This window comes from Neoarius graeffei, chromosome 12 (assembly GCF_027579695.1).
Source record: "Neoarius graeffei isolate fNeoGra1 chromosome 12, fNeoGra1.pri, whole genome shotgun sequence".
NCBI lineage: Eukaryota > Metazoa > Chordata > Actinopteri > Siluriformes > Ariidae > Neoarius > Neoarius graeffei.
In genome coordinates, this window is record NC_083580.1 from 4,411,722 (window position 1) to 4,436,991 (window position 25,270).

At 43.0% G+C, this 25,270-nt stretch overlaps 1 protein-coding gene across 2 annotated transcripts in view; it reads right to left on the bottom strand.

Annotated features, from left to right (window-relative positions):
* The window catches only part of LOC132895138 (WD repeat-containing protein 7), a 217,294-nt gene that overhangs the window by 135,223 nt on the left and 56,801 nt on the right, over positions 1–25,270 (bottom strand). For both annotated transcript variants that reach the window (XM_060935381.1, XM_060935380.1), the window contains 4 exons: positions 24,898–25,131; positions 22,094–22,593; positions 15,389–15,474; positions 7,189–7,307 (listed from right to left, as the gene is read on the bottom strand). In XM_060935381.1, the coding sequence (XP_060791364.1) occupies positions 7,189–7,307; positions 15,389–15,474; positions 22,094–22,593; positions 24,898–25,131 (939 nt within the window). The remainder of the gene's footprint in view (positions 1–7,188; positions 7,308–15,388; positions 15,475–22,093; positions 22,594–24,897; positions 25,132–25,270) is intronic.

The window sequence follows — 25,270 nt, forward strand, 5'->3', positions numbered from 1 at the left end:
GATTTTAAAGCTAGTGTGAATAATGTGAATGGAAAGCTAGCGTTAATGATGTGATAGCAAAGCTAGCACGAATAATGTTAGTGTAAAAAATTAAAATGTAAAGCTAGTGTGAATGTGATTGTAAAGCTAGCATGAATGATGTGAATGTACCAGTAAAGCTAGCATGAATGATGTGAATGTAAAACTAGTGTGAATGATGTGAATGTAAAGCTAGCGTGAATGATGTGATTGTAAACTAGTGTGAATGTGATTGTAAAGCTAGCGTGAATGATGTGAATGTAAAGCTAGTGTGAATGTGATATAAAGCAAGTGTGAATAATGTGATAGCAAAGCTAGCACGAATAATGCTAGTGTAAAAAATTAAAATGTAAAGCTAGCGTGAATGACGCGAATGTAAATCTAGCGTGAATGACGCGAATGTAAAGCTAGCGTGAATGACGGGAACGTACAGCTAGCGTGAATGACGGGAACGTACAGCTAGCGTGAATGACGGGAACGTACAGCTAGCGTGAATGACGTGAACGTACAGCTAGCGTGAATGACGTGAACGTACAGCTAGCGTGAATGACGTGAACGTACAGCTAGCGTGAATGACGTGAACGTACAGCTAGCGTGAATGACGTGAACGTACAGCTAGCGTGAATGACGTGAACGTACAGCTAGCGTGAATGACGTGAACGTACAGCTAGCGTGAATGACGTGAACGTACAGCTAGCGTGAATGACGTGAACGTACAGCTAGCGTGAATGACGTGAACGTACAGCTAGCGTGAATGACGTGAACGTACAGCTAGCGTGAATGACGTGAACGTACAGCTAGCGTGAATGACGTGAACGTACAGCTAGCTTGAATGACGTGAACGTACAGCTAGCGTGAATGACGTGAACGTACAGCTAGCGTGAATGACGTGAACGTACAGCTAGCTTGAATGACGTGAACGTACAGCTAGCGTGATTGACGTGAACGTACAGCTAGCGTGACTGACGCGATTGTAAAGCTAGCGTGATTGACGCGATTGTAAAGCTAGCGTGATTGACGCGATTGTAAAGCTAGCGTGATTGACGCGATTGTAAAGCTAGCGTGATTGACGCGAATGTAAATCTAGCGTGAATGACGCGAAAGTACAGCTAGCGTGAATGACGTGAATGTAAAGCTAGCGTGAATGACCTGAATGTAAAGCTAGCGTGAATGACGTGATTGTAAAGCTAGCGTGAATGACGTGAACGTACAGCTAGCGTGATTGACGTGAACGTACAGCTAGCGTGAATGACGTGAACGTACAGCTAGCGTGATTGACGTGAACGTACAGCTAGCGTGAATGACGTGAACGTACAGCTAGCGTGAATGACGTGAACGTACAGCTAGCGTGAATGACGTGAACGTACAGCTAGCGTGATTGACGTGAACGTACAGCTAGCGTGAATGACGTGAACGTACAGCTAGCGTGAATGACGTGAACGTACAGCTAGCGTGATTGACGTGAACGTACAGCTAGCGTGAATGACGTGAACGTACAGCTAGCGTGATTGACGTGAACGTACAGCTAGCGTGAATGACGTGAACGTACAGCTAGCGTGAATGACGTGAACGTACAGCTAGCGTGATTGACGTGAACGTACAGCTAGCGTGATTGACGTGAACGTACAGCTAGCGTGATTGACGTGAACGTACAGCTAGCGTGATTGACGCGATTGTAAAGCTAGCGTGAATGACGCGAATGTAAATCTAGCGTGAATGACGCGAAAGTACAGCTAGCGTGAATGACGTGAATGTAAAGCTAGCGTGAATGACCTGAATGTAAAGCTAGCGTGAATGACCTGAATGTAAAGCTAGCGTGAATGACGTGATTGTAAAGCTAGCGTGAATGACGTGATTGTAAAGCTAGCGTGAATGACGTGATTGTAAAGCTAGCGTGAATGACGTGAACGTAAAGCTAGCGTGAATGACCTGAACGTAAAGCTAGCGTGAATGACGTGAACGTACAGCTAGCGTGAATGACGTGAACGTACAGCTAGCGTGAATGACGTGAACGTACAGCTAGCGTGAATGACGTGAACGTACAGCTAGCGTGAATGACGTGAACGTACAGCTAGCGTGATTGACGTGAACGTACAGCTAGCGTGATTGACGCGATTGTAAAGCTAGCGTGAATGACGCGAACGTAAATCTAGCGTGAATGACGTGAAAGTACAGCTAGCGTGAATGACCTGAATGTAAAGCTAGCGTGAATGACCTGAATGTAAAGCTAGCGTGAATGACGTGATTGTAAAGCTAGCGTGAATGACGTGAACGTACAGCTAGCGTGAATGACGTGAACGTACAGCTAGCGTGAATGACGTGAACGTACAGCTAGCGTGAATGACGTGAACGTACAGCTAGCGTGAATGACGTGAACGTACAGCTAGCGTGATTGACGTGAAAGTACAGCTAGCGTGATTGACGCGATTGTAAAGCTAGCGTGAATGACGCGAACGTACAGCTAGCGTGAATGACGCGAACGTACAGCTAGCGTGAATGACGCGAACGTACAGCTAGCGTGAATGACGCGAACGTACAGCTAGCGTGAATGACGCGAACGTACAGCTAGCGTGAATGACGCGAACGTACAGCTAGCGTGAATGACGCGAACGTACAGCTAGCGTGAATGACGCGAACGTACAGCTAGCGTGAATGACGCGAACGTACAGCTAGCGTGAATGACGCGAACGTACAGCTAGCGTGAATGACGCGAACGTACAGCTAGCGTGAATGACGCGAACGTACAGCTAGCGTGAATGACGCGAACGTACAGCTAGCGTGAATGACGCGAACGTACAGCTAGCGTGAATGACGCGAACGTACAGCTAGCGTGAATGACGCGAACGTACAGCTAGCGTGAATGACGCGAACGTACAGCTAGCGTGAATGACGCGAACGTACAGCTAGCGTGAATGACGCGAACGTACAGCTAGCGTGAATGACGCGAACGTACAGCTAGCGTGAATGACGCGAACGTACAGCTAGCGTGAATGACGCGAACGTACAGCTAGCGTGAATGACGCGAACGTACAGCTAGCGTGAATGACGCGAACGTACAGCTAGCGTGAATGACGCGAACGTACAGCTAGCGTGAATGACGCGAACGTACAGCTAGCGTGAATGACGCGAACGTACAGCTAGCGTGAATGACGCGAACGTACAGCTAGCGTGAATGACGCGAACGTACAGCTAGCGTGAATGACGCGAACGTACAGCTAGCGTGAATGACGCGAACGTACAGCTAGCGTGAATGACGCGAACGTACAGCTAGCGTGAATGACGCGAACGTACAGCTAGCGTGAATGACGCGAACGTACAGCTAGCGTGAATGACGCGAACGTACAGCTAGCGTGAATGACGCGAACGTACAGCTAGCGTGAATGACGCGAACGTACAGCTAGCGTGAATGACGCGAACGTACAGCTAGCGTGAATGACGCGAACGTACAGCTAGCGTGAATGACGCGAACGTACAGCTAGCGTGAATGACGCGAACGTACAGCTAGCGTGAATGACGCGAACGTACAGCTAGCGTGAATGACGCGAACGTACAGCTAGCGTGAATGACGCGAACGTACAGCTAGCGTGAATGACGCGAACGTACAGCTAGCGTGAATGACGCGAACGTACAGCTAGCGTGAATGACGCGAACGTACAGCTAGCGTGAATGACGCGAACGTACAGCTAGCGTGAATGACGCGAACGTACAGCTAGCGTGAATGACCTGAATGTAAAGCTAGCGTGAATGACGCGAACGTACAGCTAGCGTGAATGACGCGAACGTACAGCTAGCGTGAATGACGCGAACGTACAGCTAGCGTGAATGACGCGAACGTACAGCTAGCGTGAATGACGCGAACGTACAGCTAGCGTGAATGACGCGAACGTACAGCTAGCGTGAATGACGCGAACGTACAGCTAGCGTGAATGACGCGAACGTACAGCTAGCGTGAATGACGCGAACGTACAGCTAGCGTGAATGACGCGAACGTACAGCTAGCGTGAATGACGCGAACGTACAGCTAGCGTGAATGACGCGAACGTACAGCTAGCGTGAATGACGCGAACGTACAGCTAGCGTGAATGACGCGAACGTACAGCTAGCGTGAATGACGCGAACGTACAGCTAGCGTGAATGACGCGAACGTACAGCTAGCGTGAATGACGCGAACGTACAGCTAGCGTGAATGACGCGAACGTACAGCTAGCGTGAATGACGCGAACGTACAGCTAGCGTGAATGACGCGAACGTACAGCTAGCGTGAATGACGCGAACGTACAGCTAGCGTGAATGACGCGAACGTACAGCTAGCGTGACTGACGCGAACGTACAGCTAGCGTGACTGACGTGAACGTACAGCTAGCGTGACTGACGTGAACGTAAAGCTAGCGTGAATGACGTGAACGTACAGCTAGCGTGAATGACGTGAACGTACAGCTAGCGTGAATGACGTGAACGTACAGCTAGCGTGACTGACGCGAACGTACAGCTAGCGTGACTGACGTGAACGTACAGCTAGCGTGACTGACGTGAACGTACAGCTAGCGTGACTGACGTGAACGTACAGCTAGCGTGACTGACGTGAACGTACAGCTAGCGTGATTGACGTGAACGTAAAGCTAGCGTGAATGACATGAGCGTACAGCTAGCGTGAATGACGTGATTGTAAAGCTAGCGTGAATGACGTGAGCGTACAGCTAGCGTGAATGACGTGATTGTAAAGCTAGCGTGAATGACGTGAGCGTACAGCTAGCGTGAATGACGTGATTGTAAAGCTAGCGTGAATGACGTGAGCGTATAGCTAGCGTGAATGACGTGATTGTAAAGCTAGCGTGAATGACGTGAGCGTACAGCTAGCGTGAATGACGTGATTGTAAAGCTAGCGTGATTGACGTGATTGTAAAGCTAACGTGATTGACGTGATTGTAAAGCTAGCGTGATTGACGTGATTGTAAAGCTAGCGTGATTGACGTGATTGTAAAGCTAGCGTGATTGACGTGATTGTAAAGCTAGCGTGAATGACGCGATTGTAAAGCTAGCGTGAATGACGCGATTGTAAAGCTCGCGTCAATGATGTGAATGTAAAGCTCGCGTCAATGACGTGAATGTAAAGCTCGCGTCAATGACGTGAATGTAAAGCTCGCGTGAATTATGTGATTGCAAAGCTAGCATAAAAAATGTAAACAAAGCTAGTGTGAATAACGTACATGTAAAGCTGAATTAAATCCAGAGTTAATATAAAAGTAAAAAATACACGTCCAGCTAGTGTATATAATGTAACCGTTACATTGGCATAAATAATGTAAATCACATGTAAATGTAAAATCTAATTCAAATCTCATGTCAAATGAATTTAAATGAAACATAAGGCTGATGTAAACATGGCAAATACCGTAAAATACCAAATAATAGCCCGGGCGATTATTTGTCTCAATCACGTAAGAGACCCGGCGCGTATTAGAGACTAGGCGGCTATTTGGAACAGGCGATTAATTCCTTCTTCACAAACACCTTCCCCAAAATCTACCTCAAAACGGGGAAAAAATCATTCTCAGATAGGCCTACTTTTAACCAGTATAACTTACAGTTTGTTTAGAGTTAGATTACAGATAGCACGGTGCCGACTTCGGGGAATTTTGAAGACGCAGAATGCATCTTCGCATGGCACAGTCGGGGTGGATAAAGGATAAATCACACACCTTTTCCTGTTAATGACTAGTTAAGCGCATGCTTTACAAAATAATCAAGAAACCACACCATTGTCTGTGCGCAGCACTGTGATTTAATTACTCTGCAAAGTTATGGTCACTTGCTATCACCCTCACCCATGCAGCCTCCCTCCACCCTTTGCGCTTCGCGATGTCTGTCAATCTGAAATTGCATGGAGGGCGCGACATTGAAGCAACATAATTAGGGTGCGAAGTGTCAAACCAAAGGGTTTTTTCTTATGCTGAAAAATAAGTGACCTGCAGTGGCTACATACTGTCATCTTGCATCACATTTCTCTCCAAGACGTCTCCCTATTTGGCGGATATGAGCCTATTCCCCGAGTGAGTTGGTACGGTGGCTCGACCCCGTAGAAAACTTAAAGTTGGGATGAAAGTTAGTTGAATAGGTTACTGACTTGTAGGCCTACATGTTGCCTGCCTGACGCGTGCTTCTGCCCAACTTGCACGACAGATTACTTGTTGAAAAGGCCCCTTGGATTAGATTGGCCGCGAGCAGACTGAAATGCATGTTAGAACGCTCTCACCTTTTTTGTAAAGCGTCTTCCAGATCCGAATGGGTAAGGGCAAGTGAAATGGTATAAGGTCTTTAATAAAACTCAGTGTGTGCTTTGACGCATGCATTCGGCAATTTAGGTCGTTTAACAGAAGCAGCAGTCCAACCTTGGAAACCCGCAGTCCTCAATGTCACCACACACGCTGGCTTTCGTTGGGTATACCCAAAGGGGTATTCCTCATTCGATGACGTAAGTGATATTCCACACACCCATGTCAAACGTAATTGGCTAAGACATCTGTCAAAAGTTACGGAGTTGCATTCCTCAAGAAATATTACGGTAGACCAAGATTATAACATTGAAATGGCATGTTTATTATCACGTAACAAAATGTTGTAAACAGTATTGTAGTAATAATTTCATTCATTCATTCATTCATTCATTCATTCATTCATTCATATTGTTTCGGTAGAAAACTATGCAATGCAAAATCGTTTAAACACCAGAAAACCAGAAAAGTGCTGGGCCTCAAGATTCTAGATAGAACGTTCGGACGCTTTTTTTTTTTTAGACCCCGGCGAGTATTCGGAACCGGCCTTTATTTGTCACAACACACGCGTACACCCGGCCGTTAAAGGGAACTCGGCGGTTAATTGGAACTCGGCTATTATTTGGTATTTTACGGTATCATCTAACATATAGTATAATGTAGTAAATTAATGTATGTGTAAATTAAATCAAAGTTAATGTATAAATAATTTAATGTCAGCGTATTCATCAATGTTATGTACAGAGAAGGTAAAAAAATGCAGCTATAAAGCTGATGGAGATACTGTATGAGAATAACATGCAGAAAAAAACCTCAAAACACTGTGTAAAAAAATAATGATAAATATAGTAGTGTGTGTGTGTGTGTTTGTGTGTGTGTGTGAGAGAGACTAACACACCTCCAAGCAGCGATCCTGCCACCTGCGCGCGAGCATCTCCAGTAGGGGAGGTCTGAACTTATCGAGCCCCAGCAGATCAGGCAGCATCACACAGTGCATCGCAGCCAGCTGACTCCAACCTGGCAAACAGAGCGAGCACACAACACTTCCGTATATTAACACACACACACACACATATATATGTATGTATATACACACCCTGCTGTTTACACACCTTCTGTACATCTCAAATTCTGGGGAAAAAGATAACACTGAGAGTAATGAGGAAGACGAGTATCAGTTCAGAGAGAGCATTAACGAACGTAAGGAATGCTGGTGAGGAAACACACTGGAACAGATTTCCAAACAGGGAATGTGGCGTCACATATATTAGAGTATTAATATATGGTGTCACTTTGGAAATGAGGTCAGGTCAGGGATTCTGAAGACTGACCAAATAACCAACAATTAAATCAGCAAAGAAATTCTTGTAATTTCTTTGTGGAAGTATACAGATACTTACCTTCACGAGAAGTGAAATCTTTTTTTTTTTTATAGACATAACCATGCAAAATGTGTCAAAGTGTCACATTTTCCGAACTATAAATCACTCTGGAGTATAAAAAACACCCTGGGAACTGAATCAATAAATATTTTGCTTCGTCACAGTCATTGTCCTGGCAATTTTATTTCACAAATATTAAAGTGCGAAATTTCACATCATGAATCAGTTGGTCTGAAATGTTCCTATTTGTGTGACAACAGGAATAAACTAATAAAAAAATGTGTGTCATTTTGGAATAAGTCACAAAAATGCACCTTATAGTCCGGAAAATACAGTAATTACACATATTATACATTTTAAGACCATTAAATTAATTGTAGATGACGATTTGCTCTAAAGGCGTCCAGTAAACAAATCCTGAAAGATCATTACAAGCTGTGAAAGTAAAAAATGTAAAAGTGTAAAGTGCAAAATAAATAAATAAATAAAATGGAGGAAACGGAAATAAAACCAACTTTGTTTTAAATTGTTTGAAAAGGTGTTTGGGCACAGCACTGAGTTGTCTATAAGCCATGTACGACGAGACTGAGTGGAATAACTGGTTTTATTCTCTCCACAGTCACTGGATTTTGAGAAACGGAGCATTTTTATTTGTATTTTTTTGCAAATTCGATCAATAAAAACTTTATACAAACATCCGACAAAATCATTTCCGTTTAGAATGTAAACAAACCGGCGAAAATGACAGGAGCAATTTGTGAAAAATACTATAATAATAATAATAATAATAATAATAATAATAATTCCTGAAAAAAAAAAAAGATACGGTCTTAGCATCAAATACTTTCATTCTATATTTTGTTTGGCTTTTTTTTTTTTAGGGTTTTGTTTTCAAATAGAGTTTTTATTTCATCCTCAGTTGGTTCAGCAACACGCTCCACCATTTTGTTTTTCTCTACTCACGGTATATGAGCTGATATCCTAGTAGTAGAGTAGCCAATCAGAGTATGCAATTGCTCATATCCAGTGAATGTGGATAGAATTTTATTTATATTTATTATATATATATATATATATATATATATATATATATATATATATATATATATATATATATGTGTATGTATGTATGTATGAGTGATTCCACGCTTATGGGTACTGAAATGGGGACATGAACGTATTTTTAAAAATTCACCTAAAACCATTTCTTTTTTTTTACCATCAGGTCACAAAACATGTAATCTTTAATGAATGATATGTTAAAAGATAACTTTAATTTTCTGAGATGTAATAAAAACATATTTATATGCCAAAGTCAGAACGTAACAGAAGTGTTGTGGACATATAGATTCTCAATTTTAACAATGTAGAATTACTTTTTGAAACATAGGAAGGTGATGTTTTAGCAAATATAATTAATAAACATGTGTAGTAGAATAAACATACACATTCTTTCAATAAGATTAACATGGTATAGAGCTAGATTGTAATTAATTTGGAACAGACGCGAGATGGACAATCGTAACAGAAGTAATGTAACAGACATCATTTTGGAACTCATAGGCTTGACTTTGGCATATAAATATGTTTTTATTACATCTCAGAAAATTAAAGTTATCTTTTAACATATCATTCATTAAAGATTACATGTTTTGTGACCTGATGGTAAAAAAAGAAATGGTTTTAGGTGAATAAGTTCATGTCCCCATTTCAGTACCCATAAGCGTGGAATCACTCATATATCTTTAGATAATACAACATTCAAATGAAATAAAAATGACAAAAAAATCGAATCTTTGGCTCGTTTTTTAAATTGCAATTTGACAGAAAAGTTAACATTTATTTAAAAATTATTTTTAATAAGAAATTCAGTGCCAAAATGAAGACGACTTGTCTAGCATTTTCATAATCACATATTCGATAATCTAATAATAATAAATTTTTTTTAAATAGACTTGTGGCATTTTGTTGTGTGTTTTTTTTTTTGACTGGCTTGAAGTAAAGAAGAAAGTGAAGTGTGTGTGTGTGTGTGTGTGTGTGTCAAGAAGACAGCAAGCATGCTGATAGGAGTGTGTATACACAGCAAGATTATAAACAGAACACACATACACAGTTGCACAACCACAATACACAAGAACAAAACAAAAGCAGACAAGACAAATACAGACGACAAAAACCTTCCACACACACACACGAGAAAAAACAGAAATGTAGCACAAGGCAGATGAGTTCACTGAGAGAGAGAGAACAAGCAAGCGAGCAAGAGAGAGAGAGAGAGAGAGAAAGAAAGAAAAGATTGGTGGTGCTTCTCTTTTGTGGTACCTTCATTTATGGAGGGAGAGGAATGAAAGGTGGAGGCGGCGTGAGGCGCCCCTGTGCCGGGTGCGAGAGCGAAGGTGGAAGCGGCGGCAGCAGCTTGCAAAGGAGAGAAACGAAGAAAGAAGTGAAAAGGAATTTAAAAAAGGGGGGAGGATTAGAACAAATAAAGAAGACGAAAGAAAAAGAAAGAAAGACGCGCGGCCTCCGGCAGCGTTGCATGAACAAGAGAAAAAGCAGTTAGTCAAACGAAAAAGACGCAGACAAAAACTCTCACGTACACTTAAAGACATCTAAAAGTTTTTAAACTTAAACAGACACGTGTTGGGGTTTTTTTTGGTTAGGAAAATTCAAGTGACCAGCTTTTTTTCCCCATCATTAAATATATTCTGCAATCTTTTAAACCTCAGTCCTCAAGTAATTTCACAATTTTAGATTTTTCAAACTATATAATCAAATCATAAACTTCTTACCATTTAATTTTTCTGTTTAGTACCAAACCTGGTTTATTACATCACAGGTTACAAACGTACCTCAGAATTTCTTCTGCCAAAATACAGCAGTAACATTCAGTGGCATCAAAAAGAAGCACAAGCAACAAGACAAACAGTCCTGTGTAAAAGAAGTCTTCACGAAATCCACTTTCTACATAAACACAAACTGAATCCGGTGTGGAGCTTCAGTGGACAAAGCGTCCAACTCCACTTCAGATCTGCAAAAGGTTGATAGAGCTCTCAGTTACAACAGCAGCTTAATGACGCTGAAATCACTGCTTGTGACTGAACAAGAAAGGAACTTTACATCCCATGATTTGATAAAGAAGGTGAAATGGGGGCTGAAGCCATGGACATTGAGAACAATGATTCAGAATGTTATACAGGAACATGGATCAGCCCATAGGAGCAACAGCATAAGACATGAAAAGGTAATCTGAGGTCCTCTTTGGTACCACCATGGTATAACTTGCTTTGTCAGTCATATATCAGTAGATTGGTGAAGGTTCTGCTCAGTGACTGGAGATGATCATGTCCCAGTGACTGAAGAAAGGTTCTGCCATAGTCAATGCTGAAGGGTCTACCCTAGTGACTGGAGAAAGTTCTGCCCCAGTGACTGGAGAAGGTTCTTCCCTCATCAATGCTGAAGGTTCTGCCTCAGTGACTGCTGAAGGGTCTACCCTAGTGACTGGAGAAGAGTCTGCCCTAGTCAGTGCTGAAGGTTCTGCCCTAATGACTGGAGAAGGTCCTGCCTCAGCGACTGGAGAAGGTCCTGCCCTAGTCAATGCTGAAGGTTCTGCCCTAATGACTGGAGAAGGTTCTGCCCCAGTGAATGGAGAAGGTCCTGCCCTAGTCAATGCTGAAGGTTCTGCCCTAATGACTGGAGAAAGTTTTGCCCAAGTGACTGGAGAAGGGTCTACCCTAGTCAATGCTGAAGGTTCTGCCCTAATGACTGGAGAAGGTTCTGCCCTAGTCAATGCCGAAGGGTCAACCCTCGTGACTGGAGAAGGGTCTGCCCTAGTCAGTGCTGAAGGTTCTGCCCTAATGACTGGAGAAGGTCCTGCCTCAGTGACTGGAGAAGGTCCTGCCCTAGTCAATGCTGAAGGTTCTGCCCCAGTCAATGCTGAAGGGTCTACCCTAATGACTGGAGAAGGTTCTGCTCTAGTCAATGCTGAATGGTCTGCACTAATGACTGAAGAAAGTTCTGCCCTAGTGAATGCTGAAGGTTCTGTGCAAGTGCCTGGTGAAAATTCCACCCTAGTAACTGAAGAAAGGTATGCTCTATTGACGGGGGATAGCAACTAAAGATGATGATGTGCTAGTGACTGGAGAAAGTTCTGCCCTAGTGACTGGAAAAAGAAAGATCTGTGCAAGTGCCTGGTGATGATTCTGCCCTATTGATGGGAGATAGCAACTAAAGATGAAGTGCTAGTGACTGGAGAAGGTTCTATTCTAGAGTCTGGAGAAGGTTATATGCTAGGTCAGTAGTGAAGGTTCCATCCTCGTGATGGCAGCACATCCTGTGCCAGCAATCGGAGCCGTCTCTGCCCTAGTGAATAGAAAGGGTTCTGTTCTTGTGAATGGAGACGATTCTGTTCTACCAACTGGAGAAGATCCTGTGATAGTTACTGGAGAAATTTCTATTCTAGGCACTAAAAAGGTTCTGCACTTGGGAATATTAAGGGTCCGGCACAGCGAGAAGTTCTATGTGAGGGAATTTAAGGACAAAAAGAACTTTCCTCTGGTAACTTGCAAAGATTCTGTCCTGGTAACTGGTGAAGTTTCTGCCATGGTGACTGGTGAAGGTTCTGTCCTAGTGTTGGATAAAAGCCCTGTGCCAGCGACTGAGGAAGTTTCTTCACTAGAAACCAAGAAGGGTTCAGTCCTAGTGACCAGAAAGAAAGCATTCTGTTCTAAAAACGAAGGAAAGCTCTGTGCAAGTGAGTGGTAAAGATTATATCCTAGAGATTGGTAAAGGTTCTGTACAAGTGACTGATGAAGGTTCTGCCCCAGTACCTGGTAAAGGTTCTGTAACATGAAAAGGTTCTGTGTTTATCACTGGATTCCAGAACTGTCTGAAAGTCACTGTTGGCCTCTTCAGCTCGACCCTTAAGCTTTAAAGAATTCTTGTTTCTAATGGAGCTTTTCCACTACCAACGCGGCTGAGTTGGGCTGAGCCGTGCCGTGCTGAGTTGGGCTGAGTCGGGCTGAGTGGGGCTGTTGGAGTTGCATTTCGACTACAACCGCGCTGAACCGTGCTGGCTGGAAGTGGGTGGACGTCACGTGATGTCGTTAGGCGGCACAAACAGTGACATCAGTGACCTTTTAAGCGGTAGTCTCACGACCCGGATAGTAAACAATAAACATGGAGGACATGGAGTCATTAGTGTTGGATCACTGGCTGGCCTTTCCTCGCTTGGGTTGGTCTTCCATCTTCTAGTTTTCTGATCATCTTCTTTGTCGTAATTATTCTTCTTCCGGGTTTACGGTGTTTACAGATCCCAGCGTGTGTGGGCATGTGAGAATACTCCTCCTCACCAATCAGTGCACAGGGGAGTGTCTCCTCACGCCCCTAGCCCCACTCGGCTCGGTTGGGCTCACTTCAGCTCCACTCCAAAACCGTGCGAGTTTTGGGTGCTGAGTAAGGCTGACGTGAGCTCAGTCGTGCTGCTCCGAGGTAGTCGAAACGCGAGCCGTGTTTATCACTGGATTCCAGAACTGTCTGAAAGTCACTGTTGGCCTCTTCAGCTCGACCCTTAAGCTTTAAAGAATTCTTGTTTCTTAGATTCTCCACTTATAAGCCATTTTGGATAAACATGGTACCAAATGAATAAGTGCAATTCAAAAACAGTTTCCTTTAATTGTGACAGAGTAAAAGGAAGAGTTTTATTGATTGGACCAACTCTTTCAATCTGTTTATTCTCTTTCCGCTCTCTAAACTCCTTAATGGCAAAGTGACAGACAGGAAAATTAGCACCAAAAAAAAAAGGCTTGCGTTTGTTTAACCGAGTCTGCATGACGAGGAAGGCGCACACTTGGCTTTCTCGAGGCTCTGGGTTTAAAGAACAACTCTATTAAAAAACACTTAATAAGACGAGCTAAGAATGGTTTTCGCAAACCGATTCGGATCAATACCCGTGGAACCAAGTATAGACAAGAGGAGAGGAAAGGAGCTACATGCGTTGAATAACTTTCATTATGTCTTTAAGCCTAAAGAGCGCAGAAGGATCAATAAGCTCAACGCGTCTTAGCAGCCGAGCTCACTTTTTGCTCTTATGCCTTCTCACTGATAAATCCGATGAAAAAGGACATTTAGCCTCTTTTTGTCTTTTAAACCAACCGTCGTGGCCTGTCTTTCACTCGGCGTGAGAATTCATTGGACAGGCACGCGTCGGAAATCTGGCACGGAGAGCCCGATCTCTTGTGCGTTAGAAAAGGCAGAGGTGATTAGCATGTGAAAAAGGAGAGAAAAAGCGGAGAGCCCTTATGGCGAGAGAAAGCGAACAATAGCGAGTGCCACGTGGCAATTTTCAGCACGCCCCGTCACACTTCCTCTCAAAGGGAGCAAACGGGAGCGTGGCATGAGTAAGCGAACACAAATGATCCTACACGCCACAGCTCTATTGTGCACGGACAATGGCTGCTCCTGCAGGGTAACAAATTAGGCCACGTGTGGGGATGAGTGAGCGCGTGGAGCTAACGGGCTGACGGCACGGAGGGTCAAATCGGTTGATTTTTAAACGTGTTCTGGTGGTTTTAAAGGCAGACAGCGGTTACACAGCTGAGCGCAAAAGTTTGTATACCCTTAGAACCAAACGAAGAAATCAAAACGTTTCCAGTTTGCATTTATTATCGTCTCCAATCTCTTTCGTATCCTCTTTTTTTGGTGTGTATGTTACAGCTTGACCAGGCATCCAGATGTTATACAGATGCAATTTCTTTTTTGAGATCCTTTCAACTGTTTTTGGCTCCTACATTTAGTGCAGGATAAACCCACATTTCATTTCTTTTTAAAATTGTTCTCATAGTTAAAATGTGTGTAAAGCAGTCATAAAATAGCTTTCTTTTTTTCCCCTGAAACAATGGGGATACAAACATTTGCACACAAGTGTACATATAGTATATATGCTTGGTTTTTTTTTTTTTTAAATAAACTTGCTGATGATGTTCTTTTTAGCCCGAACCTGATGACCTGGAAATTACTACAACTGTTCAAAAAAGTGACATCGTCTTGTTTCCTAGCATCAAATTATATATGTTTATAATTATATAACTGATATTACATACAGCAATTTCATCAGAAAAATTAATCAATTAATAAAAATCTATATATACAAACAATAGGTTTAAAAAAGTTTTCAGAACCCTTATGTTTTTGCACACTTTACTGTGCTATAGATTTTATTTAAAATGGATTAAACGGCCGTTGTGTTTGAATACTGAAATCTAGAAGAAGGATTAAAGTAAATTCATCATCCATCGGTTCAATTTTTTGGGCTTAAATACGATTTTGAAACTGTCTTGAAGTCGAACACATTTAAAAACAGAAAAGTTTACATTTTCCTTTCCCCCCTATGAATCAGTCCTTCATGAGATGCACTAAATATTTTACTAGTACAACATGTGTGTGTGTTAGGTGTGTGTGTGTGTGTTTCCCCTAGAGGTTCCCCGCGCACCCCAGGCTGGTTGTGTGTTGAGCGGCCGAAGTGAAAGGAGATTTCTCATGTTGTTTTGTGCTTTTACATCATGACTTTTCCCTTGAGTGAAGGAACAAGAAAGAGCCAGAGATAGAGACAGACAGATAGATAGAGACAGGGGAAAAGAAAGAAAGAAAGAGAGAGAGAGAGAGAGAGAGAGAGAGAGAGAGAGAGAGAGAGAGAGAGAGAGAGAGACTCTTTGTAGTTACCTTGTTTGATCTGGGACTGCACTGCCGGGGTGGAGACCTGGGGGGGCATCTTTTTGGGGCTCTCTGGGGCACCGGGTCTTGGAGGCCTGAAACACAAAGGCCAAATGAAATATTAACACACTGCTCACAGCTTAGAGTTCTTTTTGACAAAGTGTGTGTGCATACATATGCGTGTGCGCGCGCGTGCGTGCGTGCGTGTTGACTTCCAAATACTCGCTAGCACACAAAATCTTATTATAATTTAGAAAGAACAAATTATTGGTGAAATCCTCTCTCAGTGTTTGCAGTTTAGTCTTCTGTCTCTTCCTAAACACTTCTGGAACTGACTTTTTTTTTTCATTTATTCCCTTTTTTTTGTTTTGTCTTTTTTTTTTTCCCCCTCACCATCACTGTAAAAGTTTCTTTTTTTTGACTGAGGCCCACTTTACACGGGGACGGTCTGAAACAAAAACGCAAAAGTCCGTTTTCGTTCTCACTTTTTTCCGCGTCTACACGACCGTTTTCAAGGAGGAAATCTGCGTCTATACGGTGACGCATAAATGTGTGGAATTCAATTGGATGTGCATGCCAGGCGGCTAGGTGGTGCTGTGAAAGACCTCCGCTATGTCTGCACGCATGCGCAACGTCTTCCATCTTGTCTGATCAGCACATCTGCGCCGTGAAAACTTTGACTACTCTGGCTATAGTAAGTAAGAAAGTAAGTAAAAAAGTAAGAGCATACTATACCCGCCTCTATTCATTAACGGTATATGTGCAGATTCGGTATAGATGTTTGAAGGACTCCTGGACGTTTATTAAAGCTGCCAGAGCAGCTTGAAGGTCCGTTGGATTGATGTAATCAGACATGCTCTTACTTTTTTACTTACTTTCTTACTTCCCGGGCTGGCATGTACAGTATATGACATATGTATGACGTAAACGCGTACCCGACGCGAGCAGATCCGAGCAGAGTTTCGCGTATTGGGTAGTTTAGATGGATATGCAACGGGGGCGGTTTTTAACTTATCCACTCTGCAAGGCGTTTTCAATTTTTTCCGTTTTTCAGCCTCGGAAACGCCGTCCCCGTGTAGACGAAAGGCACTTCCGATAAAATATTTAGTCGTTTTTACCCGACAGCGTCCTCGTGTAAACGGGCCCTAAGTTTAGACTAAAACTTTTTGTCTTTCGATTACCACAGCATAACTATATGTAACTTGCTTATACACACACACACATATATATCCACATTCACTGGATATGAGCAATCGCGCACACTGATTGGCGACTCTACTACTAGGCTATCAGCTCATATACCGATACAATCACATTGTTATCAAGTATTTAAAAGAAACAGAAATAGCTAAATAAAAGAATATAGGATCCCCCCCGGCGGCACGGTGGTGTAGTGGTTAGCGCTGTCGCCTCACAGCAAGAAGGTCCGGGTTCGAGCCCCGTGGCCGGCGAGGGCCTTTCTGTGTGGAGTTTGCATGTTCTCCCCGTGTCCGCGTGGGTTTCCTCCGGGTGCTCCGGTTTCCCCCACAGTCCAAAGACATGCAGGTTAGGTTAACTGGTGACTCTAAATTGACCGTAGGTGTGAATGTGAGTGTGAATGGTTGTCTGTGTCTATGTGTCAGCCCTGTGATGACCTGGCGACTTGTCCAGGGTGTACCCCGCCTTTCGCCCGTAGTCAGCTGGGATAGGATCCAGCTTGCCTGCGACCCTGTAGAACAGGATAAAGCGGCTACAGATAATGAGATGAGATGAGATGAGGATCCCCCCCAATATCTCCTGTTCCACACTCCAGTCCAGTAGGTGGCAGTAATGCACCTTTAAGTTGGTTTGCCAACCACCAAAAAAACCCTAAAGAAGAAGAAAAAAATTGCGGAGCATGTTGCTGAAGCAACCAAGGATGAAATAAAAACCCTACTCGAAAACAAAACCCCAAAAAATAAAAAAAGCAACAAAATATGGAATGAAACTATTTGATGGTAAGAACGTATCTTTTTTTATTTTTTAATGAATTATTATTATTATTATTGCATTTTTCACAAATTGCTCCTGTCATTTTGCAGTTTGTTTACATTCTAATCAGGGCTTTGAACCAGAATTTTTTTCCTATTGGTTCGTTCCGAACAGAAACGGAATTTTAACATTTCCGGTTTTGGGTTCCACCATTAAATAGAAGTTCCTGAACCGGTTAGAACAAAAAAATTTCATTCCCGGAACGGTTAATTACGTTCCCTGTCAGCTGTTTAACAAATGGCTATAAAATTATGTCTCTGTCTCATCCAGCTTAAGCCAAATGTAGGCTAATTCTATTACAACCTTCATTAAATAAGACAAGAAACTAGACAGGGACACTCTAACGAGTGCAAACCCCGCCTTTTCCCTATTAAAATACATTGGGCGAAAATTTCGAAGTTCTGCCATGACCTTGACCTTTGACCTCCAAAATTTAATGGTTTCCTTCCTGGGTGATTGGCAACACGTACAAAATTTGGTCCAAATCGATCCATTGGTTCTTGAGATATCTTGCAGACACACAGACAGACAGACAGACAGACAGACAGACAGATACACACACACACAGACTGACGCAGGTGAAAATAATAACCCCTCCGACTACTGTCGGCGGGGTTAATAATTCAAAACAATTATTATTTCAAATGTTGGCGATTTGGATTCTCAGTATGTCTTCCCATCTACACAAACAGAAAAAGTGCTAAAAATGAAAGATAATTCGTTTAGTGTGTTACCAAAGGCTAGTCAGGCCCTATAGAGGGCTACCGCATGACGTCACCGCGCCGCGAGATTTTGTTAGGCGCCATATTGGAAGACCAAGTACACATCTATGCAAGTACATACATACATAAAACAAACTACACCTGAAATGTAGCCAGGGCCGGTTCTGCCCTAATCTGGACCCGGGTGCAACATCGCGCAACCCCCCCCCCAAAAAAAAAACACCAGTCTAAATCAGGACAACCATCACATAACTATAACTATAAACATTTTATATCAACTATTTTAACTAAATGGGCTATAATTAATAAGCCTGCAGGCAGCCACGGCGGGCTGCCTCAGAAAAGTAACCATTCAATGACACAACTGAAAGCCTGCTGCCACGGCGGGCTGCCTTAAAAAGTAACCATTTGTCCTACCTTAAAACTCGTTTTGCATTTTCTGCCTCCTTTTTTGTATTTTCGACCCTCCGTTTATTTTCTTTCCTTTTCTGAAAACCCGATTTGTGTCCAGACATTTTGTTCTGCTACCAACGAACTAACTCGTCAGGTCTCGTCTCTCGAGCCCGCGATGATTCCCGTGGGAGGGGCAACAATTGATACATTTTTACAAACAGCCAATAGGGAGGTTGCAACGTTCAGGCTCTTCTTTGCTCAGACACTCAGTAATGCACTTACTCACTTATTATCACGTGGAGACATGATAGTAGTCCACCTTCCCGCTCTCTCCATTTAGTCAGCGAACGTCACACAGGAAGTGAACCCCAGCGGGTCATAGAAACTTGCGCAGGAGAAGAATGACTTTTTTATTTGTAGGCTACGTAAACTTTGAGGAACAAAATAAAAACCGGTATTAACTGGTTACCATTATTTTTAATAAGCGTTTCTGTTCTGGAACATAAAAAATAAAGTTTCTGGTTTCGTTTCTGTTCCATGTGAAATAGAAAAAGTTCCCGGTTTTCGTTTTCGTTCCTTGAACCGGTTCAAAGCCCTGATTCTAAGTGGAAATTATTTTCTTGGGCGTTTTGTATAAAGTTTTTATTTATCGAATTTGCAAAAAATAAAACTAAAAATGCTCCGTTTCTCAAAATCCAGTGAATGTGGATAGAATAAAACAGTTACTCCACTCAATCTCGTCGTACATGGATGATAGACAACTCGGTGCTACGCGCATTGATGCTATCAGCTCATGTACGACTTGCTTTCATGGAATAACTTACTTATTCAGTACTGAGTATATAACCCTGGATCACACGACTGCCATAGATCAGAGGATTTCATTTCAAACTGCTGTGGTAGGAGAGGAATAAACACTTTGGATTGAGCTGTTAGAGAAAAATCATCAACTTCAGTGAAACAGTAACTCTGCTTCATCACAACACCACCACCATGTCAGTGATTATTTTCCAAACTAACAGCTTTAATCTTTAATTATTACTATAATAATCTCAGGAAGGCATTTTTGAGTAAAACGATTAGCATGTAGCATTACGCATCATATTTATTTAACTGAAACGTAATTGGTGGAAAGATTTTATAACACACAATGACACAAAGTTATCTTCTCATCTTATCTCATCTCAATCAGGAAATAACCGGAAACCGTGTCCTGTCTATCCACGCCTATAAACATTCAGCTTTATACACTGAAGAATCTTTAATAATCAAAGCAGAACCCGAAGCGGTGTTTCTGACGCCGCCCGCTCGATTCCGTCTTCTGCAATTATGTAGAGACTTCACACTTTCATTACTGCACATAAAATATCTTTACGAGTGATAAAAATGATTTACGCTGCAGTTAGACGGTGTTTATGAGGTGTACTGGCAGAGGCTTGAAAGCGGCTGTCGGAACCGGGTCGAGTTTTAAAAGCCTGACACTGAAAATCTGTCTGGAAGAAGAAACCAAGGTAAAGAAATAAATGCAACAGCTTGGACACCAGTCCTAAAAACCAAACGGCTATATACTCGTGGGCCTAAACTGATGAGTGAGCTGTAAATGTCCAAGAATGGTCATGGGACGGCTGATTTACTTGTAGCGACGCCCCAAAACTCATAAAAGGCTCATCGAAAGCTGAAAATGATGACTGAACAGTGAAAGAGCGCATCTTAAACGTGGCTTATCCTAAATCTTCCAGTAATGCAGCTCGGCCAAAGCGGTGCATCAGCTACCACAGACACACACACACACCAACAGTTCTTCGTTTTATAGGGCACGATCCTATAAAATCCAAACTGAATAGATAGTTTCAGTTGTTGATTTACACATTTCTTTTGCTTTGTCTCGAGTCGTTAATAAGAAACTTATAATTTTATAAATATTACATAGACGCGAGTGTTTTACTGGGAAATACACCGCTCATATTTTCCATCCGAGCTCCATCCGGGACGTGGAGAACCAAAACCAGGACATAAATCTCTATCTGTGACTCGTGAGGAAATCGATGAGTGAGTTGTTTTGATAAATTTGGGGACTTTTTGTTTGTGAATGTGTCGATATAATAAAAAAAATAATAATTAAAAAAATAAATCACGTGTCGGCTTGACGATATGAAGTTTATCTTCTCGTGTTGAAAAAGTTGCATCATGGATCTGAGTGACGGATTTAAATAATGTTGGCTGGTGTTTCGTGGTCTATCAGATATATTCCGTTCAGCTAGCATGATACTGTACGAGTCGAAAACGAGCAGCTGAATGGAATATATCAGATAGACTACAAAAGAAAGCTGGTCAATATTATTATTATTATTATAACACATTCCTTTCGGATGTTCAACGCGTCTTTATCTTTCAAAATTCTCTCAAAATCTTCTGTATTTAACGAAGCAAACCTGGCGGCCATGTTTGTTTACAAATTGTCCCAGTCGCTCGCTAGCATGGCGGTTTTACGTCTCCAACGTGTGACATCATGTTGCCTTGACAACTGTACAATATCGTAAACCATATTCAACGCTCATTCTTCATTGGGTAGAGTGACATAATACACGTAGGATAAGCGATATGCAAACAATATTGCACGCTATCAAACCAAATGAACGAAATCCGCTAGAAGGGAATAGAACATGTTTTTATTCGACTGAAAAAGTGTTCTGTATGTATAATAATTCCCGATATTTCACTCCAATGACGTCACTCCCAGTGTTTTTCCTCCGACTTATTTTCATTAACATTTTTTTTTTTGGTGGATGTATGGGCGGCACGGTGGTGTAGTGGTTAGCGCTGTCGCCTCACAGCAAGAAGGTCTGGGTTCGAGCCCCGTGGCCGGCAAGGGCCTTTCTGTGCGGAGTTTGCATGTTCTCCCCGTGTCCGCGTGGGTTTCCTCCGGGTGCTCCGGTTTCCCCCACAGTCCAAAGACATGCAGGTTAGGTTAACTGGTGACTCTAAATTGAGCGTAGGTGTGAATGTGAGTGTGAATGGTTGTCTGTGTCTATGTGTCAGCCCTGTGGTGACCTGGCGACTTGTCCAGGGTGTACCCCGCCTTTCGCCCGTAGTCAGCTGGGATAGGCTCCAGCTTGCCTGCGACCCTGTAGAACAGGATAAAGCGGCTAGAGATAATGAGATCAGATGATGGATGTGTCCATATAATATAAAGAGCATTACACGGTGGTGCGAAGATACAGTATGAATATTCTCGATATGTTTTGACAACCCTGTAGGATACAGACGTTTTCCCCGAATCTGCCACGGCTCAGATGGCGCTATTCAACCTCTGCTGTTAGCTCAGTCTAAAAACTGCAGTCCAAAAGAGCGTGAAGACCTACAGCTACACTGAAGGTCACGGGGTAAACAATACAAACATCAGCCCGAGTTCTTCTCCTCACACTCGCTGTCTGAGCAGCAGCTTGGAATATTGAGCCGTCTGCCTGCGGTGAGAAGCTTGTTGTGTTTGTCTTGGTGAGATGTGAACTTAGCAAGGGTGATGATGAAACCGGTGATGCGGCGCTTGGCGAGCTGAGGATGAGGCTGTTCACTAACAGTAGAGACTCACCTGGCTGGCGCTTTCTTCATGTGCTCGCCCATGAACGTGGCGTTGGTCATGCCCATTAGTGTGTTCGCCAGTGAGATGACAGACAGCAGGTGCTGGGTCGTGACCGCACGCGAGACGCCGTACGTGCCTTTTCCCACCACTTCGGAAACAGAGAGCTTCCTGCCTTCAGGGCCGACGCCCCTCGCTAGCTGCCTCAACAACGAGTCCTTAAAGGTGGGCAGCATGAGGGACATGTGACCTCCACGCGAGATCAGGCCGAAGGAGATGGGCGTGTGCGGTCTGAGCATGCCCAGTCGGCTCACGCACACCTCGTCCAGCATGCTGTTCAGGCCCCACGCGTGCAGGCAGGACATGAAGAGCTTGGCCGTGTCCATGGTCAGGTTGTACTCCAGCAGGCTGAGGGACTTGGATTTCTCCTCACGGCGGCGAGCCTCCTCCTCCTCATCTTCATCTTCGTCCAACAGGTGCTCCTTGATGTTCTCTTTGATGGTCTCTTTCACCTGCGAAGAGAGGCTTCATTTATTTAAATCATTCTACTCGGTTCATCATATTTGCGCTAGCTGTTACAAACCAGGATGTCTGGGTCACCGTACCTGTCAGGGACGGGTGATGACTGTACATGCACAAGATATTTATTTTAAAAAATGCAAACAGGGCATAAATCAGAAACGATAAACAAGCAGTAGGTTGAGCGAGGCACAAACAGAATATCGTAGGCACAGACAAAGGCGGAATCAAAGGACAAGGAACAGGAACTAGGAATTCAGAAAACCAGGAAATCAAAACACACCGCTCGGTAAAGCCATGGCTTAATGGTTAGAGAAGCAGCTTCGGGACCAAAAGCTCGCTGGTTCGATTCCCTGGACCAGCAGCACTGGCTGAAGTGCCCTTGAGCAAGGCACCTAACCCCTAACTGCTCCGGCAAGAGTGGTGGTTTACCTTGTGTTTGATTAGCCAAAGAAAAGCTGATTATGTGATCATCAGCTCGGGTAGTGCCCGATCAAATTATTATTATTACAGCTAAGTAACGTGTCTTAACAACTCAATACTTCGCAACCTGAGTTAGTCTTTGGTGTCCTTGTATATGTGCGCTGAGTGCACCTTAATCCAGTGCTGGTGTGAGTGAGTCATTAGCGGCGAGCACACGTGAATCAGTTTGCAGCGTGCGCCGTCCAGAGATTCAGCCAACGCGTGTGGGTGTGACAGCTACCGTACCCTATTAATCCGGAACGGTAAGAGATAGAGAATGACGCTTAGTGAGGAAAAGTTGCGCCCTGCTTGATTGAAAAAAAAAAAATCATGAAAATTGACAGTTATAATTGATTGAAAAAATCCTGTTTTTCATGGATCATTCCGGATCAGTGATCCAGATCAGCACCAAAAGTCATAGCAACATTATTCAGCCCAGAGGTATTCTTCATGTGAAATTTGGTGATGATTGGTTGAAAACTGAGGGAGAAATAGCGTCCTAAAAAATATTAGGAGAATAATGATAAGAAGAAAATAGAAGGATCCTGAGTGAGAGTAACAATTTGTGCTACCGCTGCTAGCGCAAAGTAAAAAGTTTGTAAACCTGAATCATAAACATAATGCTTGTTTTTACATCCTTCATTTTAGTTTTTAAATTTATTTAGATATTTTTTTCTTCATATCAGGGTCCTCTAATGATACTGTAACTACAAAACTATTTTGATTATTATTACTACTACTATTATTGATCAATAATATATTATTTAAAATGAAGAAGGATTTTTTTCAAAATGGAGGCGTGTCCGGGTACATCACATCACATCACATCACATCATACTGTGTTTTAATGACCAGCACTTTAAACTGATTTAATGAGCTCAACTGACCATGTGACACTTCATCATCTTTATTAAAGGTCGTCTGCCTTTCAGATTTTCCAAGTGTAGGTCATAAAAAGAATTTTCTCGACACCCAATTATTTTTTATTTAGTGGACCGAAAGCTACTGAATTCGAATCACAGACTTCCAACTTTATTCGTTTTTTAAAAAATAGAACAATTAATGAATTTATCTCCTCGTGGCCCTAAATTCTCCGCTATTTTTTCCTGCTTCACCATGACCCAATACAAGATACTACATCATGCATTACATGGTGGGCTTTCCCCGTTCACGCAAGGCATTGTGGGATACAAATTTGAAACAGGAAAAAAAAAATGGAGGACGTGAGTGTGCGAATGAAACGTGAAAGACCGACTACAGTAACAGAAAGAAAGCGAGAAGAAAAGACGTTATGTTCTATACGAAGGAAAGGAAACGCAGGACCAAACTAATAAATATTGGCGCTCAGCGAGCACCTCGGTGTGATCAGCTGTTCGTTTAGCGACAGAATGATGGAACTGTCAGTGCACGCTCAAAGGGAAACCTGCGCATGTGCACACACACGGACTTCCTCGGTCTGCTTGACTGCGTGAAGCGAGCGATTTCATGCACATTATTTGCTTTAATCCCTTCAAATTAAATAAATAACTTCCCAGCCACAGAACGGCCTGATATTTTTGAGATATTACAGAAATAAACATATATCACAATGACTACATTTCAGACGGAACTAAATTTCACTGATTTCATGAAATCGAAAGGCCGTCTCGCTTTAATAAAATTCATTAATAAAAACACTGTTGTGATTTTGATTAGCGCAGAATGACCGGATCTTCTTTGAGAAATAAAATCTGATATAATGCTTACAGATTTCCTCAGAACACTTCCTGGTAATTGAATTTCAAGTGGGAAAGATTTCCGCGTCTTACCGTGTGTGTGTGTGGGCGTGTACAAACCTGCTTGAAGATCTTATTGGCCAGGAAGGATCCACCCTTATCGGCGCCCCCTGGGGTTTTCTGCAGCGTTTCCGGGGACACGAGTGTGGGACTGGGACGCTGTGCCTCCTCGGTGAGTAGCTGGATGATCACGGCTTCCACGTCGAAAAACAGAACGTGCATGTCCGGGTCGGTCAGGTTGGTCTTCATCGCCTGCACCACCAGTGCATTATGGGAATATTTCGGCAAGTTGCCCTGTTGGAAAGAAGCTCTTGCGTTACATAACGTCCAGACAAACCATGATACATCGTACGCTTCTCGTCCAAACCAATCTGAAGTTAGACGCAGAGCCTGTATTTGACTCGTTCTCCAGCCTGGAGAGTCTCAGTTACTT